We start from the raw sequence: 19147 nt of genomic DNA, 5'->3' as shown, positions 1-19147 counted from the left end.
TATATGCAAAATCTGGGAGTATGTGACTGGAACAGGAATTAGCTGATGACGGTATTTTTATCAGGCAAGAACACCTGCAACAGAACCTAGCAATATCGAACGAAGTATTAGAATTATATGAAATAAAGTATAAATCAAAAAATAAACGGTAGAAATGACAATAAGAGACGAATATTTCGATACTCGGGAGTAAAAATCGATAAAGTGGGAGCAAAGAAGATGACATAAACCAAGAAATAGGACAGCCTATATCAATAAATTACTTGCAAGATCAGGTTAAAAGATTTTGAAACAATATACAAAAAAATTATGGTAAGGTTATGTTCTGGAACAAAAAAAAGGGCAATACACTGTAGATATAAGCAATGATGCTGAGGTATAAGACCAGATTTTGTAACCACAAAATAGATAAAATAAGGAATAAAAAGTACAGAAATATATAGACAGATATACATTTATTAAGAATAGAAAATATAGGAAAAACAAAAATACATATAATTGGAACATATATATAGAATAAACGAAAGTGAATGCCAAACATGTAACAAGACGATAGCAAGAATACTAAAATAATAGGAGGAAGCAAAGATCATTGAGAAGAATAGAAAAGAATTGAAAGAACTAGAGAAAAACCAGATATTGTTAAGATCGTTCTCATTTTTCATCAAGATTATAAGTATCGATAATCTTTTTTATCCAATAAAATGTAGACTTGTCAAACAAATGTCTGAGTTATGTTTAGATATTGAATCACCACAAATTTACTAAAATCTACTTTGATTTAAGTGTAGATAGGTAGAGGAAGAATTCGAATATATTCCGAGGTTTTATTGAATTTTTAGAATGAAGTGGGAGGTTAACAAATTTCTTCAAAAACTCGAATGTTAGAATAAATAAATCAGAAGTGTCTACTATGCTACAATACGTGAAAAAAGGAATATTCAAGAAAAACGCAACAAGCGAATGGCATATCCAGTATATTTTTGTTATCACTTCGTTGGCTTCAAATTACAATAGGGATTTCCTAAAAAACGATGCTGGAAGCCTCTATACTTAATAAAATAGACTGAATAGTCAATAAAGTATAATGAAAATTTTGTAATATGGGAATAAAACTGCATATATTGGTAATCTTTATTATTGTCAAATTATAAAATATATCCAGCATTAAAACATTATTAGAAATAACACGATATATTATACTTATAAAAAATATGAAACTATATGTATAATATGACACTTATTTTGGTATATAAGTTTTATCTCTATTTATTATTTACAAAAAAAAAACAGTGTTAGTATAACACTTCGAATTGTTTCCAAATGTGATCCTGATATGAATTGTGTTATTTGATCAACCCTATTATCTGTAGAAATGGAATTTTTCTGTATATATTACATAATTTTATAAAAGCTTATTATTGTTTATGTTATTATGAAAAAATTATGTACAACTGAGCGGAAATCAATCCATGGCATCTTAGAAACAACATACGAATCACATAATAATAAATAATAAATTGCTTTATACACTATTTTGATCTTTTATTGTATCTTGGCATCTCCAAGTTTTATAACTCCAAAGAAAGACTTTCCCACTTCAAACTTAGATAGCATGCCCTCAGTAATATCTTCAATGGAGAGTTTATCATTTGCTGCAAAATATTCTACTCCTGCTGTAAAGCATGTATTTCCTTTTAACCTTCTTTCTACAGAATGAACAGTAAGGGTACATTGTAGGATACCTTGGTTATTTTTCATCACTTTATACCCTGTTGTATCATGCTCATCAAGATAATACACCTAAAATTTATAGTAATATTTATGTCTTAAACTATTTCTAAAGTTATTTAGTAATAAAAATAATTCACTAACTTGAGAGTAAATGAAATATAGACCAGGATTTTTTATAGTTAAATATCCATTGTTCAAATTAAAGTGGTCTTCCATGCCTAAGGACTGCACCCAGTCAGATGCTTTCCAATCAATAAATCTGCTTTGCGGGTGTCTTAGGTGACCATTTCCTGCAACAAATTTCAAAAATATATACTTTTCACAACTTTGTTTTTTAAGAAAGAATCTGTTGTTATTCCCGAAACGAGGCTGATAATTTTGGGTCAACGACCGCAAAATTTCGGTTTAAATACGATCGTTTTCAGAAAAATCTAGTATGTGATTATTAAATCATTGTTTTATATGGAACAAAGTGCAATGTACGGTATATTAAACATTGAAACAGGTGTGCTTGTGCATAAACAAAGCTCTGATTATAACAATAAACTCCGAGGCTCAGCATATCGATAAAAATCAACAAAACGACTCGGCTTGAAAGCTGCGTAGTTAAATGATATATTCAAAGTTGCTTTGTCTGATTTAGTTCATCACTTGCCAAAAATGATTACACAATATTTACGAGTAGAATGTGCGCAAATCGTATAAACAACATTTTTAAAATAAGCATTTCTGTAATGGATAAATAAATATATTTGTATTTCGTCGGATGTAAAATAACATGTGGTTTCAATTTAATCGCCTTCATTCATATATAATTAACAAATCGAACTACTTCCTCGATTTAACAAATTCTTCGTAATGCCTTTGATTTGTCCACGAGGGTCAATAAATCTTTACATTGCGAACATTTTTAATGAATTTTAAAATTAAAAAAAGCACTAATACCTCTAATTAACGAATTTTTTTCTTTATGACGAATTTTTGTATATATCTTTATTATGGTGTTGTAATGAAGATGTGAAAAATCGACATCGATATCGTGTCGGCTAAAAAAGTTATAAAGGTCAAAAGGTCACGAAAATCAGTTTTTCGCAAATATCTAGCGATCTATTGCTCGAAGATTAATAACGGTTATCATAAAAATTGTTCCTAGCAAAATTATCTACAAAAAATGTGTTTCATTTTTTTTTTGTAAAATCAACCGTTTTCGGAGTAGAGCCCTGAGAAACCGACCAGATTGTTTACCGTTAGGGTTTTATTATAAAAGTTATTCTACATTTGAATACTCTTGCTGCTGTTTTTTGCTTCACTGCTTGCATCGACTCTAATCGGGTCCCTTTCAAAGCAGATTTTATCTTCGGAAACAAAAAAAAGTCGCACGGTGCCAAATCTGGTGAGTATGGCGGGTCTTCAAGCATTGGAGTGCGCTTACTGTCCAAATACTGCTTCACAAATAGCGCGTTATGGGCAGGTGGGTTGTTCTGGTTGCAAAGGTGCAAAATCTGGCCGTTTTTTACAAACTCGTTCTCGCAGTGTTGCCAAAACTCCCAAATAGTAAATCTGGTTGACAGTCTGTCATCAAGATACCGTTAATGTCGAAAAAAACGATCAACATTGCCTTGAATTTTGATTTGTTGTTCCGGCCCTCACTAAAGCGCTCACTCAAAAACACGCGCACGAGATAGAGAATTGTTCCCATAGGCCTCTCGCAACAATTTACAGTACTCAGTCGAAGTTTCAAACCGCTACAGCGCGCAAACTCGTTATTTAATAGCCAGACCTCGTACTTATTTTATAGAGGCTTAGGAATTGATACATGGTCTATATGTAATGAATCATAATTGGACATCTGATGTATAAATTGTCGTGGTTTACAAATATTAAAAAATGCTAGTATTGCTAGAAGTGATGGTAATTTTAAATTTTTAAATACTGTGAATTTCTTGAATGTGCATAGTAATTATTTTAAAAATTATACAAATTAAGTTTTGCGGCTTTTAAGCGAAGCCAAGCAGAACCACGAAAAAAAAGAATCAGCGCTTTCGATATCAAAAAATGTTTGTTTTGTGAACAAGAAGCGAGTGAACTGATTGAGAGAAAAAAAAAAGAGAAAAAGTACGAATATTCCAACAAGAAAAATATTTATCAAATACAAACCTAGCTAGAAAGAGAGATTGATTCAGTACAGTGAAGTTGGGAGTTGAAAAATAATATACTACAGCCAATAACAACTGTATTACCGCCAACACCCGATGATCTACTGAACACCATCTCTTGTTATTGTACGAATGGTTGTGGAGGCAAATGTGGATGCAAAAAAATTGAATTGAGGTGTTTAAAAGTTTGAGGACGTTGAGATGTAGATGTAAAAATTAGTCCACTTGACGTTTTGTCAGCAACTATTACTGATAGAGAATATGAAGATGTTGACGATGAATAAAAAAAATTATATAACGCGCCTTGCATTCTACTTCGTAGGTGGTGAGGAAACGAGTGCATATAATCGCATTCTCACCGCTCTACTCCAAAGACGGTTGATTTTACAGAAAAAAAGAGACTTTTTTGTAGATAAATTTACTATGAACAATTTTTATAATAACCGTTATTTTCGCAAATAACTGATTTTCGTGACGTTTTGACCTTCATAACTTTTTTAGCCGGCACGATATCAATGTCAAATTTTCACATTTTCATTATAACACCGTATACAAAAATTCAATTCACTAGGAATTTTGTCGTAGATAAAACCCAAAAATACTGGACTATTTTGCAATTAAGAGTTACGTTTACTTCTATCAGAGAAATCACTAAAAATCTACTTCTCCGTTTAACTTTTCAAGTGTACTTGTACAATTTTGGTCAATAGTTTTATCTTTTTGTCTCTTTTTGCCCTCAGTTCGTTTATTTAAGATATGTGACCTCTATAATACGTTGACCCGAGGAAGTTTAACGGCGATGCAAATGTTCCAGTAGCCCTTTCCCCTGTTTTCTAATCATTAACAGTAAGCTAATTCTCAATGGAAACTCTATGTAACCAAATCACCCAACTCGATGTGTGCAATGTACAAAGGTCAAATATTTAGTGCAAGTGTTGAGAGGATTTCATAAATAATTCGAAACAACAACATAAATGGTTTAGTTTATTGTTTCCAACTCCTCAAAAAGTTGCGGTGCCTGATAATTCCTGCTAATCTAACTTCCTGTTTCCATAATTTTTATACAAACAGAATTATTTAAGACAACGAGCCTCAGCTGGTGGACTAAAATATAAGTTATTTTTGATGATCGTAGCTTTGAAGGAATGATTCGAGTAACTGACTGTGGCTATTAATGGCTGCATTGTCTTCTTAATTTTCGGATTTTCTTTTTTTCATTTTCAACACTACTGCTAGTACTTCTAAACTTTCTCACAATTTACATAACATACCATACGAATATTTTTACTTCCAAGTTCTAATTTGACAAAGACGCTAGCTATTATTTAGCGATGCGCCATTTCGTCAAATTATTAAAAATAGCAGTGCTTTAATTTTGATATTTTTGGAAACTTGATGGTAAAAAGGCTTTATACAATTATTATTTATACTAGTTTTGTCAATATTTCAATTTTAGACAAAGCGGGGTTACTTGGCAAAAGCTCAAATTTGAACTCAATAATTTACACCTAAACTTAACAGTGCACTCAATCGTATGTAAAATAAATCGATTAACTAGTTTAATTTTCTAAAAATGGAAAAATTATTGGATATTTGCCAAAAAGAAACATTTAAGCTGACAAGAATATGATGAAATCGTTTATCAAAGAATCAAGATTTATGGCGAACCAAAATTACTTTTATCGATTCATACCGAAAGCTCAAGAAGCTATATATGTTATTATAGTATATTGCTATATGCGAAAAAATAATACTATTTCTTCTAATAGTTTTCAGAGTAAACTTAACGGAAAATAGAAAAAGCTAGAGCTGAAGGAGATGTTAGGTTTGTAAAAATACTCAACAGAAAGAATGTTTGAAATACGAAATCAAATAATTTTTTCAATAAATTATTTCAAGCTTATTAAAGTCCCCGGAAAATAAAAGTCCCCGGACTGGGAAGCAGACGGAGATGACGAAAAGTAGAAACAATATTTAGTTAAATTTTTAATATTGTTATACATTTATAAAATACTAGAATTCTAGCTTATTAACGTTTTCTTCAACTATTTAAAACCTGTATATGTGAATATGGTGGTAATTATAGGTCTTGTGATTGTTTTTCAGAATAAAATGATATCAAAAACTCAAAAACACAAACTTTCAGTATCTTACTTATGAAAAATTGCTGTGTAAGATATTTCAATAGTGTGATTGCCAGACACAATCAATTAACCGAGATTTTGTACCATTTATACTTTTTAATAACATACCAAGTAAATAAATTATTATTTAAAAATATTTTTCTTGATAAAATGTATTATACTAATATCAAAACCTTTGAATTGACCAATGCATTCGTATTTTATAACTAAAATAATAATTTTTTTCACCTATCATTGGAATAAACGTAACGGAAAATAGAAAAATCTAGAGCGGAAAAGATGTTAGGTTTGTAGAATTACTCAAAAGAAGGAATATTTGAAATAAGAAATCAAATAATTTTTTCAATAAATCGTTTTAAGCTTATTAAGAAAATGGAAAAAGAAAGGAATAATGGAAAGGAAGTCCTAGTTAGTGAATAATATTTAGTAATCGAAAAATTTCTTCAGGTAGTCCCCGGACTGAGATCCATCAGTTACAAAACGTCATAAACATGTCATAAAAAGCACCCTATGCTTTTATAATAGTGACATCAATTTTTTCATCAGTAATTTTATTCTTAAGACAATAATCAGTTAGTACTTTTTATTCACAATAAAAGAAGTTTGAATTTTACTCACCAAAATAATTACTATGTTGGCCGTTTACATAGTTTGAAGTATCGCCATTATAATGTGCTGATGGCAAAGGTTTCAATATTCTTCTTCTTTTGTTAAAGTTAACTACTGTGAAATCAGGTGAAGTTGTAGTCGCATCTTCCTTCAAATCAGAAATGAATTTTTTTATGATATATCCACTCATAAAACCAAAAAAAAATTACGCATTGATATTAGAAAAATGAGTTTTTGAGATAAAACGTACTAAAACTTGGGAATACTGAATATTGGACGCCAAATATTCGACCATAACTCATTAAAACATTGAATAGAGCTTCTAAAATCAACATCATAACAAGTAGAAAATAACCATATACATAGATGAATGTCACTCAATCGATTGCAGATTTTTATATAATAAATAACATATTTTATAGGCCAGTTAGAAAATTTTCATAGAAAAAAAATTGCGCATAAAATGAAAAGCTGCAAATAATTACGTGTGCTATTACCAGATCTGAATATCAAGATAAATTTTTTATTCTACTTAATAGAAAGAAAAGAATGTCAACGAAACTATATAGATATAGAATAAATGGTATAATTTTGACACGTTTTAAATCGAATAAAAATAATTATTAAAGTATTTAAGTTGTTCGTATCTTAGTTGTGTATTTGTCGTAGTTGTATCTTGTATGTTGACTGGTAGGTAGTGGAGATGCAGCCTGCTCTTTATGATTTGAATGGCAACAAGTATTTAATCCGAGATTCAAAATCAAAATGTTAGATAAATGTAGCCGAAGCTATATTGGTAAGGATTCGACGTGGAAAGGAAAAATCATTTTTTTACATTTGCAGCTAAAATTATTAAAATGTGAAAACATATTCTTCATAAACTGTATTTCTAATTATATGTGTACCCACCAAGTTGGGCTTTTTTACGTTTTTAACATTCCCAATAATGTTAGTCGATACACAACACACCCGACTGAATCATATCAAATCTGAGGTGTTTTATTAATAGTTGGTTAACGGGGCCAAAAAAAAAATTCTCGTGTAGAAGGAGCCAAATTTTCACGCGTTTGAGCGATTAAATGGTCGCGCTTTTGTCGCTCGTGTAGAATGGACCTAACAAGTAACTGGAGTTTGTCGATGTATAGTCAGGAAGTACATTATATCCACTGAAATTTGAATTCTCTTATTATGATAAATATTCATAGACCAAGTAGGATATTACTTCGAAAGCTTTGTAGATGATGTCATATTTTTAGCATACCAATATTTTCTTAAATATGATTCTCACCAATAGACTGTAGCATTTCTGGAGGTTTTCCAATTCTCACGACTATTGTTAAGACTAAAGATTAGTCTAAAATTAGCTCTAGCTCCCTGTACGTGAGTACAATTAAACTCATATGGAATGGAAAATCATTTTCTAATGAAGATAGGAAAAAATCATTTGGAAGTGATACCAACTGCATATGTGACGGAAGTACACATACAGGATCTGACAGATAGACTGATTAATCTTTAGTTAGTTAGTTAATCTTTAGTAAGTACGTGCACCATTGAACATCGCATCTTGTCTGACTCTATTGAATCGGAATCTAAACTGAGCTTCTTCTAGTATTCATACTGAGACAAATAGTGGAGAAAGCGATACGAGAAAAGAGATTCATCGATCTTGGAAAAGCATTCGATATAATAAATAGAGAAGACCTGAGAAAGATATTAGAATAGAGAGTTATAAACAAAAATTTAATGAGGAAAAAATCTTAGATATGTAAGAGTGAATAGAAATAAGGATTACGTAAGTAAGTAAGTCACCTTTATGGCAATGGTTTATCGAGGTAAATAGAATTTGATTTCTGTCATTTTTGAACAATTTTTCCCACAGCTTTAAATTATTTTCAGCGATAAAGAATGTCCCAAAAGTAATGAAACAAACCAAATGGAACAACTTATATGATCACATTCTTGTCTCAAAGTCTCAAAGAAAACTTTGAATAAGGTTTGATGTACCTAAATTTTGCGTCTAATCCCGATGAATCAATTCATTTCAAGCTACTGAAGTCATTTAGGATACCTTGAACTGTCAATCGTAATATTTTTATAATAGGATGTCAAATTTTGGAAGGTCATTTTAGCCAAATTCATACATCAATCAATGTATTTTTTCAAAACTTAAGTGATATTTATCTAACTACAAGTTTAATTCAGTTTTTTAAGAGATGTTTTAGTAATATGTAAGATTAAATATAAATAGTAGATTATGAAACAATATTTATGGAAATCTATCCATTTATATTTGCAATTAAGTAGAATATCTTCTAAATAAGAATATTATTTTAAAAAAAATTGACCAACGTATGTTTTTTTTTTAATTATTTCCTCCTCCCTTCTCAGACGTCGGATATTATAATGGAATAAATAGATGAAAATACTAAAATAAGGAATATTGGATATGTAAGTCACCATTATTAAATATTTATGAAGTTTATCGCCAGGTCTATTAAAAGTTGACGTGAGAATTTTTACTTTCGACGATTCTACATTAAAATTTTCCGGTGTCCGGTATAGAAGTATCTCAGCCCCAAGGGGCATGCTCCAGTAAAGATCAATAAGTGTATTGCATACCGACGATAGCCATTGAAGTTAAACTACATCCAACGGAACTATATACCACAACTTTTTCGATATTTTTAATTTATCATATATATAATAGAATTTTTGTTTTTGAAAAGAAAACTTACATATGAATCCAGATACGATCCTAATGATTTCCATGCAGGTACTTTAACTATTCTTCTGAAAGATTTGCTCCCATCCTCGTAATGTTTTACTCTTGACCTTCTAGAAAGTACAGAGGGAGCTTTCGTCGTTTTTCTTCTGTTAACGTTAACCTTGTAAGAGGGTGTTGATCCGTAGGGATAGGTATACACAGGCCAGGGAGAGCTATAACATAAATGCAATTATATTTACCCTCCAGATTGAAATTGTATTAAAATCAACAGATCAATGAAAATATATTTTTACAATATTAAGTAATATAGTGAAAGAAAATTTTTTTTAATCATTTGCTTACCCTATTGCAGATGGTTGAGCAGGATATTGTGCTACTGTACCTCCTCCTGTAGGATACCTCGAAGTGAGATTTTTAGATTTTTTCTCTGCATACGATTCACTGTTGATTATAACTCCGTCATCTGTAGCAGCCACGATGTTTCTCTTTGATCTGTTTAACTCCTTCTCTTCGTTAGTTGAATTTATAGTTGAACTGTATGGTGTATCCGAATTATTATCAATTTTTCTCAACTTCTCTAGAAGTACTTCAAAGTAATCCAACTGCTTCGAATCATTTTGTGTACTTTGATCGTATGTTTCGTAATCATCATATTCTGGTGTCCAATCGGTAGGGAGAACTACTTTAGAATATTGGTCGGAATCATTAGATTCCAAATCCTACAATAGTGGAATATTAAATTTGTGATTCAGATTTGTACTAAATGTAAAGAAAGTACTTAACTTAGTATCTAAATACACATCAGAATATGTCGTTTATCTAATAATGTGTTACGGTAAATAGTACAAATTGTTAATAAAAATAGCAGAATGGCAAATAAAAAGAAGCTCTTAGACTCTGACGTTACAATTAATCATCAATAACATCTAGAATCCCTAAAACACGTATAAAATGCGTGAAATCTCGGAAAAGTGATTAATGGACTTGATTATTAGATAGAACGGTCAAGAGATGTGTGTATTTGAATTAGCTTCGAACATAAATGGAATACTAGTTGAATTACTCCATCTATTGAAATAATTATAATATACTAAAATATTAAAATTGAAATAAATGTAGGAAGGTTCAAAGGTGACAAGTATGATTTTGGAGACATGAATCACGATCATAATTTTTTAGATGATGAGGAAGGAACAACAAAATTGATTATATGCTATCATAGACTTAGAGAAGGGTACTCCAAGTGTAGTGAGAGGGCTAGATAAGGAAAATTGTTGAAAGTGTTAGGAAAAGCTTTAACCTAATATTGCTAGTTTTGCATCTGGATATTGGAAGGTATATATGAATGTACCATAAGAAGTTGGAGAAGAATTTCGTAACAAATAATGATTTCCACATTAACTTGGAGTATATACTGCAGGCCCAATGTTTAAAACCACCTGAATTAAAGTAGGAAAATTAAATAAAACTCCAATAAAACATGAAGGTTTCAATTAAACTGTTAAATCATCCAATAAAACACTTTTGGACAATAAATAAACTTGAAAAGCGTAGAAAAACATTAACAGTCCATACTAAAAAAGGCTATAGTTAGCTTAACTGATTTTTCATCAAAAAATCGACGTTTACATCCTATGACTTTTTTCACAAGTCTTGGTATACGAGCAATTAATTTGTTAATAATGTCTTGTGATATATTGCTCCAACTTTCGTATGAAGCATTCAACATTCCATCTCTCAAAGATGGACCATTATTACGGACGTTCTGATCAAGCTCTTTCCACAAAAGTTTAAAGGGATTGAGATGCAGGCACTGAAGAGGCTCAACCATGTTTACGAACAACCTTTGTGCCTTTTTCTTTCACAAATATAATTTGGACTCATGCTTGAGATCATTGTCTGTTGAAAAATGAGTCGATCCCCAATTAATCGCAAGGAAGGAACGGCATTTTGTTTTAAAATTTTTTGTACTGTTCCTCTTTCATAATTCCGTCAATGTTGATCAAATCGCCAGTTCCATGGATAGAAAAGCAAACCCAAATCATGTTTGATTGTTGAGACTACACAGTCTGGTATCATATTTTCTTGGGCACTGCAATTATTCCGTTTGAACCGAATAGTTCAAACTTGGATTCATCGGTCCAAAGAACTTTTTTAAAATCTTCTTCGACCCAATCTCGATGGGCAAGGGCCCACTGCATCCATTTTTTGCTGCCTTGGGGCTTTCGCAAAGGTTTTCGATCGACGACACGACCATACAACATCGCACTTCTCAGTCGTCGTTTACTATAGTCGATGATAAGGGTTTAATTAGGTTTTGTTTACTTCAACGTAGATTTATGGTGAGTTAAGCGTCTATTTCTCTTGCTGGTAACAACAATAAAATTATTTTCACTTGACGTGGTAGCTCTCGGCCTTCCCGAACGTGAACTATCTTGAAAACTCCCTGACTCTCTGTATGAAGTAATTGCGCCATAAACACAAGTCTTCGAAAACTTTAATTATAAAGCAATCTCACATTTGTATTTGCTTTTATTTTCAGACGTCTTCACTGCAAAAACCACAAGTTCAGACTAATTGAAATTGTTTGTGAACAAATCCACGTAACCTCAGGTAATAATCCTTATTATTGACCGATGAGAAACAAAAGCCCAGCAATTAGTTATTAGCACATCATAAAAATATGATTACGACAGGTGTATAGATAGTGGGGACAGTGGGGAACAAGAACATTAGGTGATAAATCGGGTGAATACGGGCAATGAGGCATTAGATTGATGTGTTTTGGGATAAAGAATATCGCGACGTTTTTTGTCAATGTTCATAACAAATAAATTGTATCTCAGTCTGTGATATCTTAAGAGACTCCTAAATCTATCTGTAAGTCACATGCCGATCTCCTATGTCTGTGGGAATGATAATTGATTTTGGCTGACCTTCTCAACATTCATCAATAACGGACGCATGACCATGTAAAAATTCTGCATACCAATTGTAAACAGTGTTTTCTGATGGTGCTTCATTACCAAAAGTTGCACGAAGCGATTCTATGCACTGATGTTGAGTGAGGACTTTTTTAAAATCATAAATTTCTGCACAATCTTGCTTCTTTTTAAGTTCACTATCAACAACTTAGTCAATTTCTATAGTGCCATTGGCTTTGTAGTAACAAATGTCAATGTTTACAGTGTTACCACAACTCATTAACGCCAACAAGTCGATTGTAAAAACTTAAAAGGCAACCCTCGTATTTAGGTACACAAACATATAAAAAATATCACAATTTGTGTCAATGTAATTATTTAACTGTATCATATTTAGTTACATTCTATGAAGCGTCTATTTTGAGATATTTTATCAAAGATAACTATCCAATCTTTTCATTAAGATAAGTTAATGATCATTAGTAGTTAACAGTAGATCTTTCAGTGAATGAATCACGATCTAATTATTCTGGGAATGATTATCTACATCGGCTGTATTTTCACAGAATAACCACTATTTATCTTACGGAAATGGTTAATCAAATAATTGACATTCATTCAAAATATAATTTATTGAGCTCTCACATATGCATAAGCGAAATGATCGATAAGATCTTAAATAGAGTGAGAAATTTCAATACTTTTATAAATTATTTCATACATATGATATTTGTGTAGTACAGAAGAAGTGAAGATTGGCAATTACAAAACAAAGAACAAAAATATTTTGAATAGTTCATCGGAATCGTCTTATGTTATAATCAGAAGTGGTATTCCTGTACGATATGGTATACTAATAGAGTCAAAAGATAAAGATACGGATGTTTTTATAAAAAAAGGCACACCGAGAAAATATTTTGAACAAATACCAAAACATGCTGAAATTGGAGAAAAATAATGTTAAAAAATACTAAGAACAAGACATATGAAGATTGATTAATATTGAAATTATGAGAAATAAATGTAGCAATCCAGAAGAATAACAGAATTGTGAAATTACAAGGGAAGAAAAATGAGTAAAAATGTAGAATATTCATAGATAAATAAGTATGATAAATATATGGTTTGTTGAGATTCTATTTTATACGAGAACGGTCCCAGAAGTACTTGGCCTGACCTAGAGATGGTGGTAGTTGCTTGCAAAATACCACAGTGTCACAAATTACACAATCTATACGGCAAATATTTAGAGTTTGAAGATGCCACGCTGTTTAGTACTTGTTTGGCAGTCATTAATAGTGACCGTTTTCAGTGAATTTGTACACATGGAAAGAATTGATTATCGTTATGTGATACAATACTTTTATTTGAAAGGTCTTATATCAACCAATATAAAAGCTGCTGAGCTAGATTCTACTCTGGGTGAGACTGCTCCTTCGTTATCAATAGTAAAATATTTGGTACCAAAGTATAAATGAGACCGTATGACCAGCGAAGGCAGAGATCGTAGTGGTCGACCAAATGAGGTGACGACTCATAACCATAGATAAATATGGATCCATCTTTTCAAACAGAAGACCAATCAAAAGATTGAACTGAAAAGGGAGAACCGGCTTCAAAGAAGGCAAAGACCGCATGCATGCAGACAGAAGTCTACATGCAAGGTCATCGCGTCATTTTTTTGGGGATGCGCGTGGAATAATGTTCATCTTGAAAAAGGAAAAACTATCAACGGCGAGTATTATGTGAGCTTATTGCATCGTTTGAAATCAATTATAAACGACAGCATTTGGTTGAGAAGAGAGTGTTGTTTCATCAAGACAACCCACAAGCTCACACATCCGTTATTGCAACGGCCAAAATTCATGAATTAAAGTTTGAATTGCTACCTCATGCACCTCATTTTCCAGATTTAGTACCCTCGGATTATTTTCTGTTCCCAGACTTGAAAAATCGGCTCGGAGGTCAAGGATTTTCCAACAATAAAGAGGTGATGTCGGCTGTATGGAGATTAAATGAGATAATTTTGAAAAATAAATATATTTTCTAACCTAACCAAAATTTTTATGTTTTCTTTGTTGGCCACGTACTTCTGGTACCGTTCTGGTATGCGTTTTTTAGCGATAAAATAATGAAAACATCTTTTTGTATTTATAATTTTGATACAATTATTGTTCAAATAACAACATCTTTAAACTGTACTCTGGAAAATATAAACACAAAAACAAAGTTGTATCGTATACTTGTCAGAACTTTTTAGTTATTTCAATTAATCTTTGTATAAAGATGAAGTATGCCTTATTGAACACGTGGGAGAGCGATTATTGATTACATTTTCAAGATACGCAATTCAATTATTTAGGAATATCAAAATGTAAGTTTACAAGCTCAATTCTTACAGTTAATTAAACAATTCGTGCGGATATTGTATAAGTTGATTTGAATCAATAAATTAATATATGGAACGAATTTCTAGGGTTTTCGTAGTTTAATTAATTTCAAATTTGACATGCTTATATGTACGTTTTGCAAAAGAAAATATGTACTGTTTGGAGTGTCATCTATTATTTGCTGATACTGTGATAACGTTCTATTTTAATGACTTCAACATTCTGCAATTATGTAGAGGTCATTATGAAAAAGTTTACAAATACAAATATTCTTTCGAGTTGTTTGTTAGATAACATAAAATTGATTGGTCAGACAACCATCTTAATATGTACCGATTCAAAAAATAATTCAATACAATTCTAATAAATAATTCTAAACACAACTGTTCTTGATTATACATACAGGAAGTATGCATATGAAGATAATTTTGAATTATTGGAGTTGGATGTTCTGTAACGTCGGCACAAAAAGACATCGACTCTTATAGAATCTTCTCTTTTTGTAGTGTTAACACTGGTTAACTATTTGCTATCTTACAAGCATTCAAACATTCGCAACAGCATACAGATTCACGCATAGCAATATGCACAAATTCTTTACCAACTATAAATTTACGGCCAGAGTCATTGAGTCATCTGGAAACAAAAATACTAATGCAATAATTTGAGACAGAAACACCTCTTAGTTCTTTTATAAATCCATGTGAACATATAAGAGCAAAATCATTGATTTGCCAAAAAGTAAATAAATTCGAAAACTAGAAAATTATTTAGCGATAGAAAAAAAAATAAAGTGGTTTGTTTGTTAAAAAAGAAAAGATATGCCTCTCCCAATGAAATATAATTCAGGACAGAAACACCTATTAGTCCATGTGGAAATTTAAGAGCAAAATCATGGATTTGCAAAAAAGGATGATTTAAAAAGTATATAAATTCGGAAACTAGAAAATTATTTAGCGATAGAAAAAAATAAGTATGAAAAATATGAAATTTATTAAAAACAAAATAATAGTAATAATAAGAGTTATCAAACAATTTGAAGATAAAAAATATAATGCTCTTTGACATTACTCCATTGGGACATTATTATATTCTTTTTTTTTTTATAAAGATAGAGTTTTTTCTAAATTACGGTCATTTTTTCTATTCTTTACTACATAATACTTTTTGTATAACACTCCTACTTGGCCGAAGAAGTGATCGAGTATATGGGGGTCTTTAAAAAGGGGAAGTCAGCTAGTGATCATACTGAAAGTATTCCAGAACAATAGCTATGACCAAAGATTAAACCTGAAGCTCCTCTTTGTGGATTTCCAGAAGGCGTATGATTCAATAAGTATAAAACTTTTGTTCCAGGAGCTAGTAGCACTCGGAATACCTAAGAAAATATCACATTCGGTAAAAACGACATTGAATAACACCGAGAATGAAGTAGCTGTCGAAGAAAACCGATCGGAAAAGTTTGAAACAAAAAGAGGTTAGAAGCAAGGAGACCCTTTATCAACAATGCTGTTTAACCTTGTATTAGAAATTATCCTGGGAATAGTGGCATCCGAATCCAGGTGATGATTTATTATAATAAAACACAAACCCTTGCCTACGCAGATGATGTGGTACTAATAAGTACAACGAAAATAAATCTAGAAAAAAATTTCCTACTCTTTGAAAAGAAAGCAAAAGAATATGGAGATGGGGAGGAATCTGAATAGCTGCAACCAATTAAAAGTAACGATAGAGCAAAACAAGGAAACCAGGGAAATCGACAAAAGACTGGCGAGAGGAAACAGAATGTTTGGAGCCCTACGAGGACTATTAAAATCAGAAGATATTTCAAGAGTCGTCAAGTTAAGCATTTACAAGACATTTATAAAGGAAAGAAGGAAAGGAGTAGAGCGATTCCAAGATTTGTGCCTATAAGGCCTATCGAGCTGTGTATATATTTATATAGTACTTATATGGTAAAACGAATATTGCCGTTCGTCATATGCAACTAATATCCTGGGCAAATCCTTTTATTTATTGCTCCTTCCTTTACTTATTATTCAATAGCCACACTCGACTCACATAAGTTATTTAATGTCAGCATATCTCCTCTACCAACATTGTTACAAGAAGCTGACAATCATATTCTGTCTGAGTGTCCACATTACAACACACAAGCTTTGTATAAATCCGAACTTGGAATATTATTTTAAATTCTTCTAATTTCAGAAAACTAATTATCATTTGTTAATATGTCAGGTGATTTCTATTTTGTAATAATATTAAATGATTATTCTCTTCTTAATAACGAGTTATTCATTTCCTGAGGCAATAATGGTGAGGCGGTGTTTGAATAATACCAATCTGTTTTGTTTTTGTCGAGGTAATTGTCCTTATTACCATATATATTTTAATTTCTCTGTTCAATTCCACCCGATTCACTGTCTGTTTTAATATACCAAGAATACTAACTTTGATCAATTCTTAACCATATTTTTAAGTACTGAGATAGCAGTCTACAATAGCTGGATTCCATTTACATCAAAACTCAGATTATTTTCAGTCTCATAAGTGAGACCTAACTGAGTTTTTACCAGCAATCTGCACAAGCTTGAGACCATGTGCTTTAGTAAGTTTTGTGAACTCAAAATTGGAAGGGAGGTTAAAAACATCACATTGTCGGATCTTGTCATCCAAATAAGCAAGAAAGTACACAATACTAAATGATGTAAATAATATTATTTGAGTTATGTTGTTGAGTTTATTTCGCTGCGAAATGATTGGGTTGGATCACCAATGATAATGGTGAATTTTATGTGGTTATTGAGAATAATAACTCAAATTACACATTCCTTTTATTCACTGAGTATTGACGTCATTATCTGAGTATAAGATACTCACATAACCGAGTGGCTCAGTTCACTTGAATGTAAACGGAAAGCAGCTAATATTAAACTCAAAATTAGTATATTTTCTCAAACAATAAGCCTACAATTCTTTTTGATTATGTGAGAATGAGTAACAAGAGACTAGGATATTGCTACTCAATATCATAATTAAGGATACTATATTAATATACAAAGGGATTAAGTACGTATAAGGTCCCATAACCTATAGCTTTAGATTATATTTGAAATATAGTAGTAAAATAACTGTTACCATATTTAAAGCAAATAACGATCTAGTAATGAATTTTACATGTTCTAATTATCGGATTATAGAGACTTTCACGAGATACAGGGTTGAATAATGAAAAATGAAACATTTTCCTATTTCAGTTTTTTAATTCATAAATCAATTAATTTTGTGGAAATGGTTTTGAAAATAGGAATAAAGTGTCTGTAAATGTTCTGCGTACCTTAAAATGCCATCATAATTTATGTACTTTGTAAAGTTTCCTATATTTGATAATTTGGAGAGTTGGGGCTATAGAAAATATCTAGCCAACTAATATGCCTTTTATTTATAGATTAGATATGATATTTTTGATAATTAATGAATCAGATATTGAATCTCAATAAATAGATAGATAGATAGTTAGTTTTTGAGTATAACAGTGTTCTATAGGTCCTCACTTTTAAGGTTATAGATTTTGAAAAATTTAAAATTGAATGTTTTACTTTAGTGCATATCCTATATAAATAATAATTATTATTTATATCTAAATTTCATCAGCTTGGGAAATATAAACATCTTTTTGCAAAAAATTCTAAATGTCTAAACTAACGAATATATCTCTAAAGTGATTTATTTATTAATAGGTTTAAATGTTAGGTTAATGGCCGAACAAAAAATGTACAAAAATAAAACCCACTCACCTCCTCATCTTCGAAACCAATAATTTCTTTTATAAGATTGTCATCAAAAAGTTTCACATTTGAAAGGGTTTGTTTCAAAACTTCCACTTCGGTTTCTAATAGTTTTATCTTTGCCAGAGCAAGAAAATTGAAAACAAATAGACCGATTACTAATATATACAAAAAAGATACAGCGTATGTACTATAAAAGCTGAGAGGCTTTTTCTTTTGATCACCAAAGTAGTTATAATCAGAAGACACTTTAGTTTTATCGTTCATCATTTTAAGAGAGATCTTTTGCGCTGTTCACATATAACGGAACTGTGATCTTCTCTGACTGATACACTTTGAAACACTGACCAGCTTATCAGGACGCACGATGTTATTTAATAATAGATTAATGGGAATATTATGATGACTGCATAATCTGACGACACTGTGGAACGTTGTGGGTGAATACATTATTTGAAACCATAAATAACGATAATTTCAACTAATATTTATCTAATGACAAGATACTCGATGCCTGAAATATATAGTGTACCTGATTTACTAGAAAATTTGTCAATAAAAAGTTTATATTAAATTTAGTACTGACTAATGATATTTTATTTATTGTATAGTTAATTTAAGCTAAGAGCTCTAGAAAAATAACATTTATAAACTATTGAGCGCTGAATATA

The 19147-nt window shown here is 31.0% G+C and overlaps 1 protein-coding gene across 1 annotated transcript; it reads right to left on the bottom strand.

Moving 5' to 3' along the window:
* Positions 1 to 1122: 1122 nt before the first annotated feature.
* On the bottom strand, positions 1123 to 18914 carry LOC130897124 (protein eiger). Its single transcript, XM_057805753.1, has 6 exons — positions 18486 to 18914; positions 9714 to 10090; positions 9382 to 9583; positions 6653 to 6791; positions 1876 to 2024; positions 1123 to 1803 (listed from the first exon to the last, which is right to left on the bottom strand). Exons 1-6 carry the CDS (start codon positions 18744 to 18746, stop codon positions 1546 to 1548), a joined length of 1386 nt encoding a protein of 461 aa, XP_057661736.1. The 5' UTR covers positions 18747 to 18914; the 3' UTR covers positions 1123 to 1545.
* Between the last annotated feature and the right edge of the window lie 233 nt (positions 18915 to 19147).

The sequence above is a fragment of the Diorhabda carinulata genome, chromosome 1 (assembly GCF_026250575.1).
Source record: "Diorhabda carinulata isolate Delta chromosome 1, icDioCari1.1, whole genome shotgun sequence".
Classification (NCBI taxonomy): domain Eukaryota; kingdom Metazoa; phylum Arthropoda; class Insecta; order Coleoptera; family Chrysomelidae; genus Diorhabda; species Diorhabda carinulata.
The sequence above is the reverse complement of the archived record's forward strand: the minus strand, read 5'-3'. Positions and strand labels throughout refer to the sequence as shown.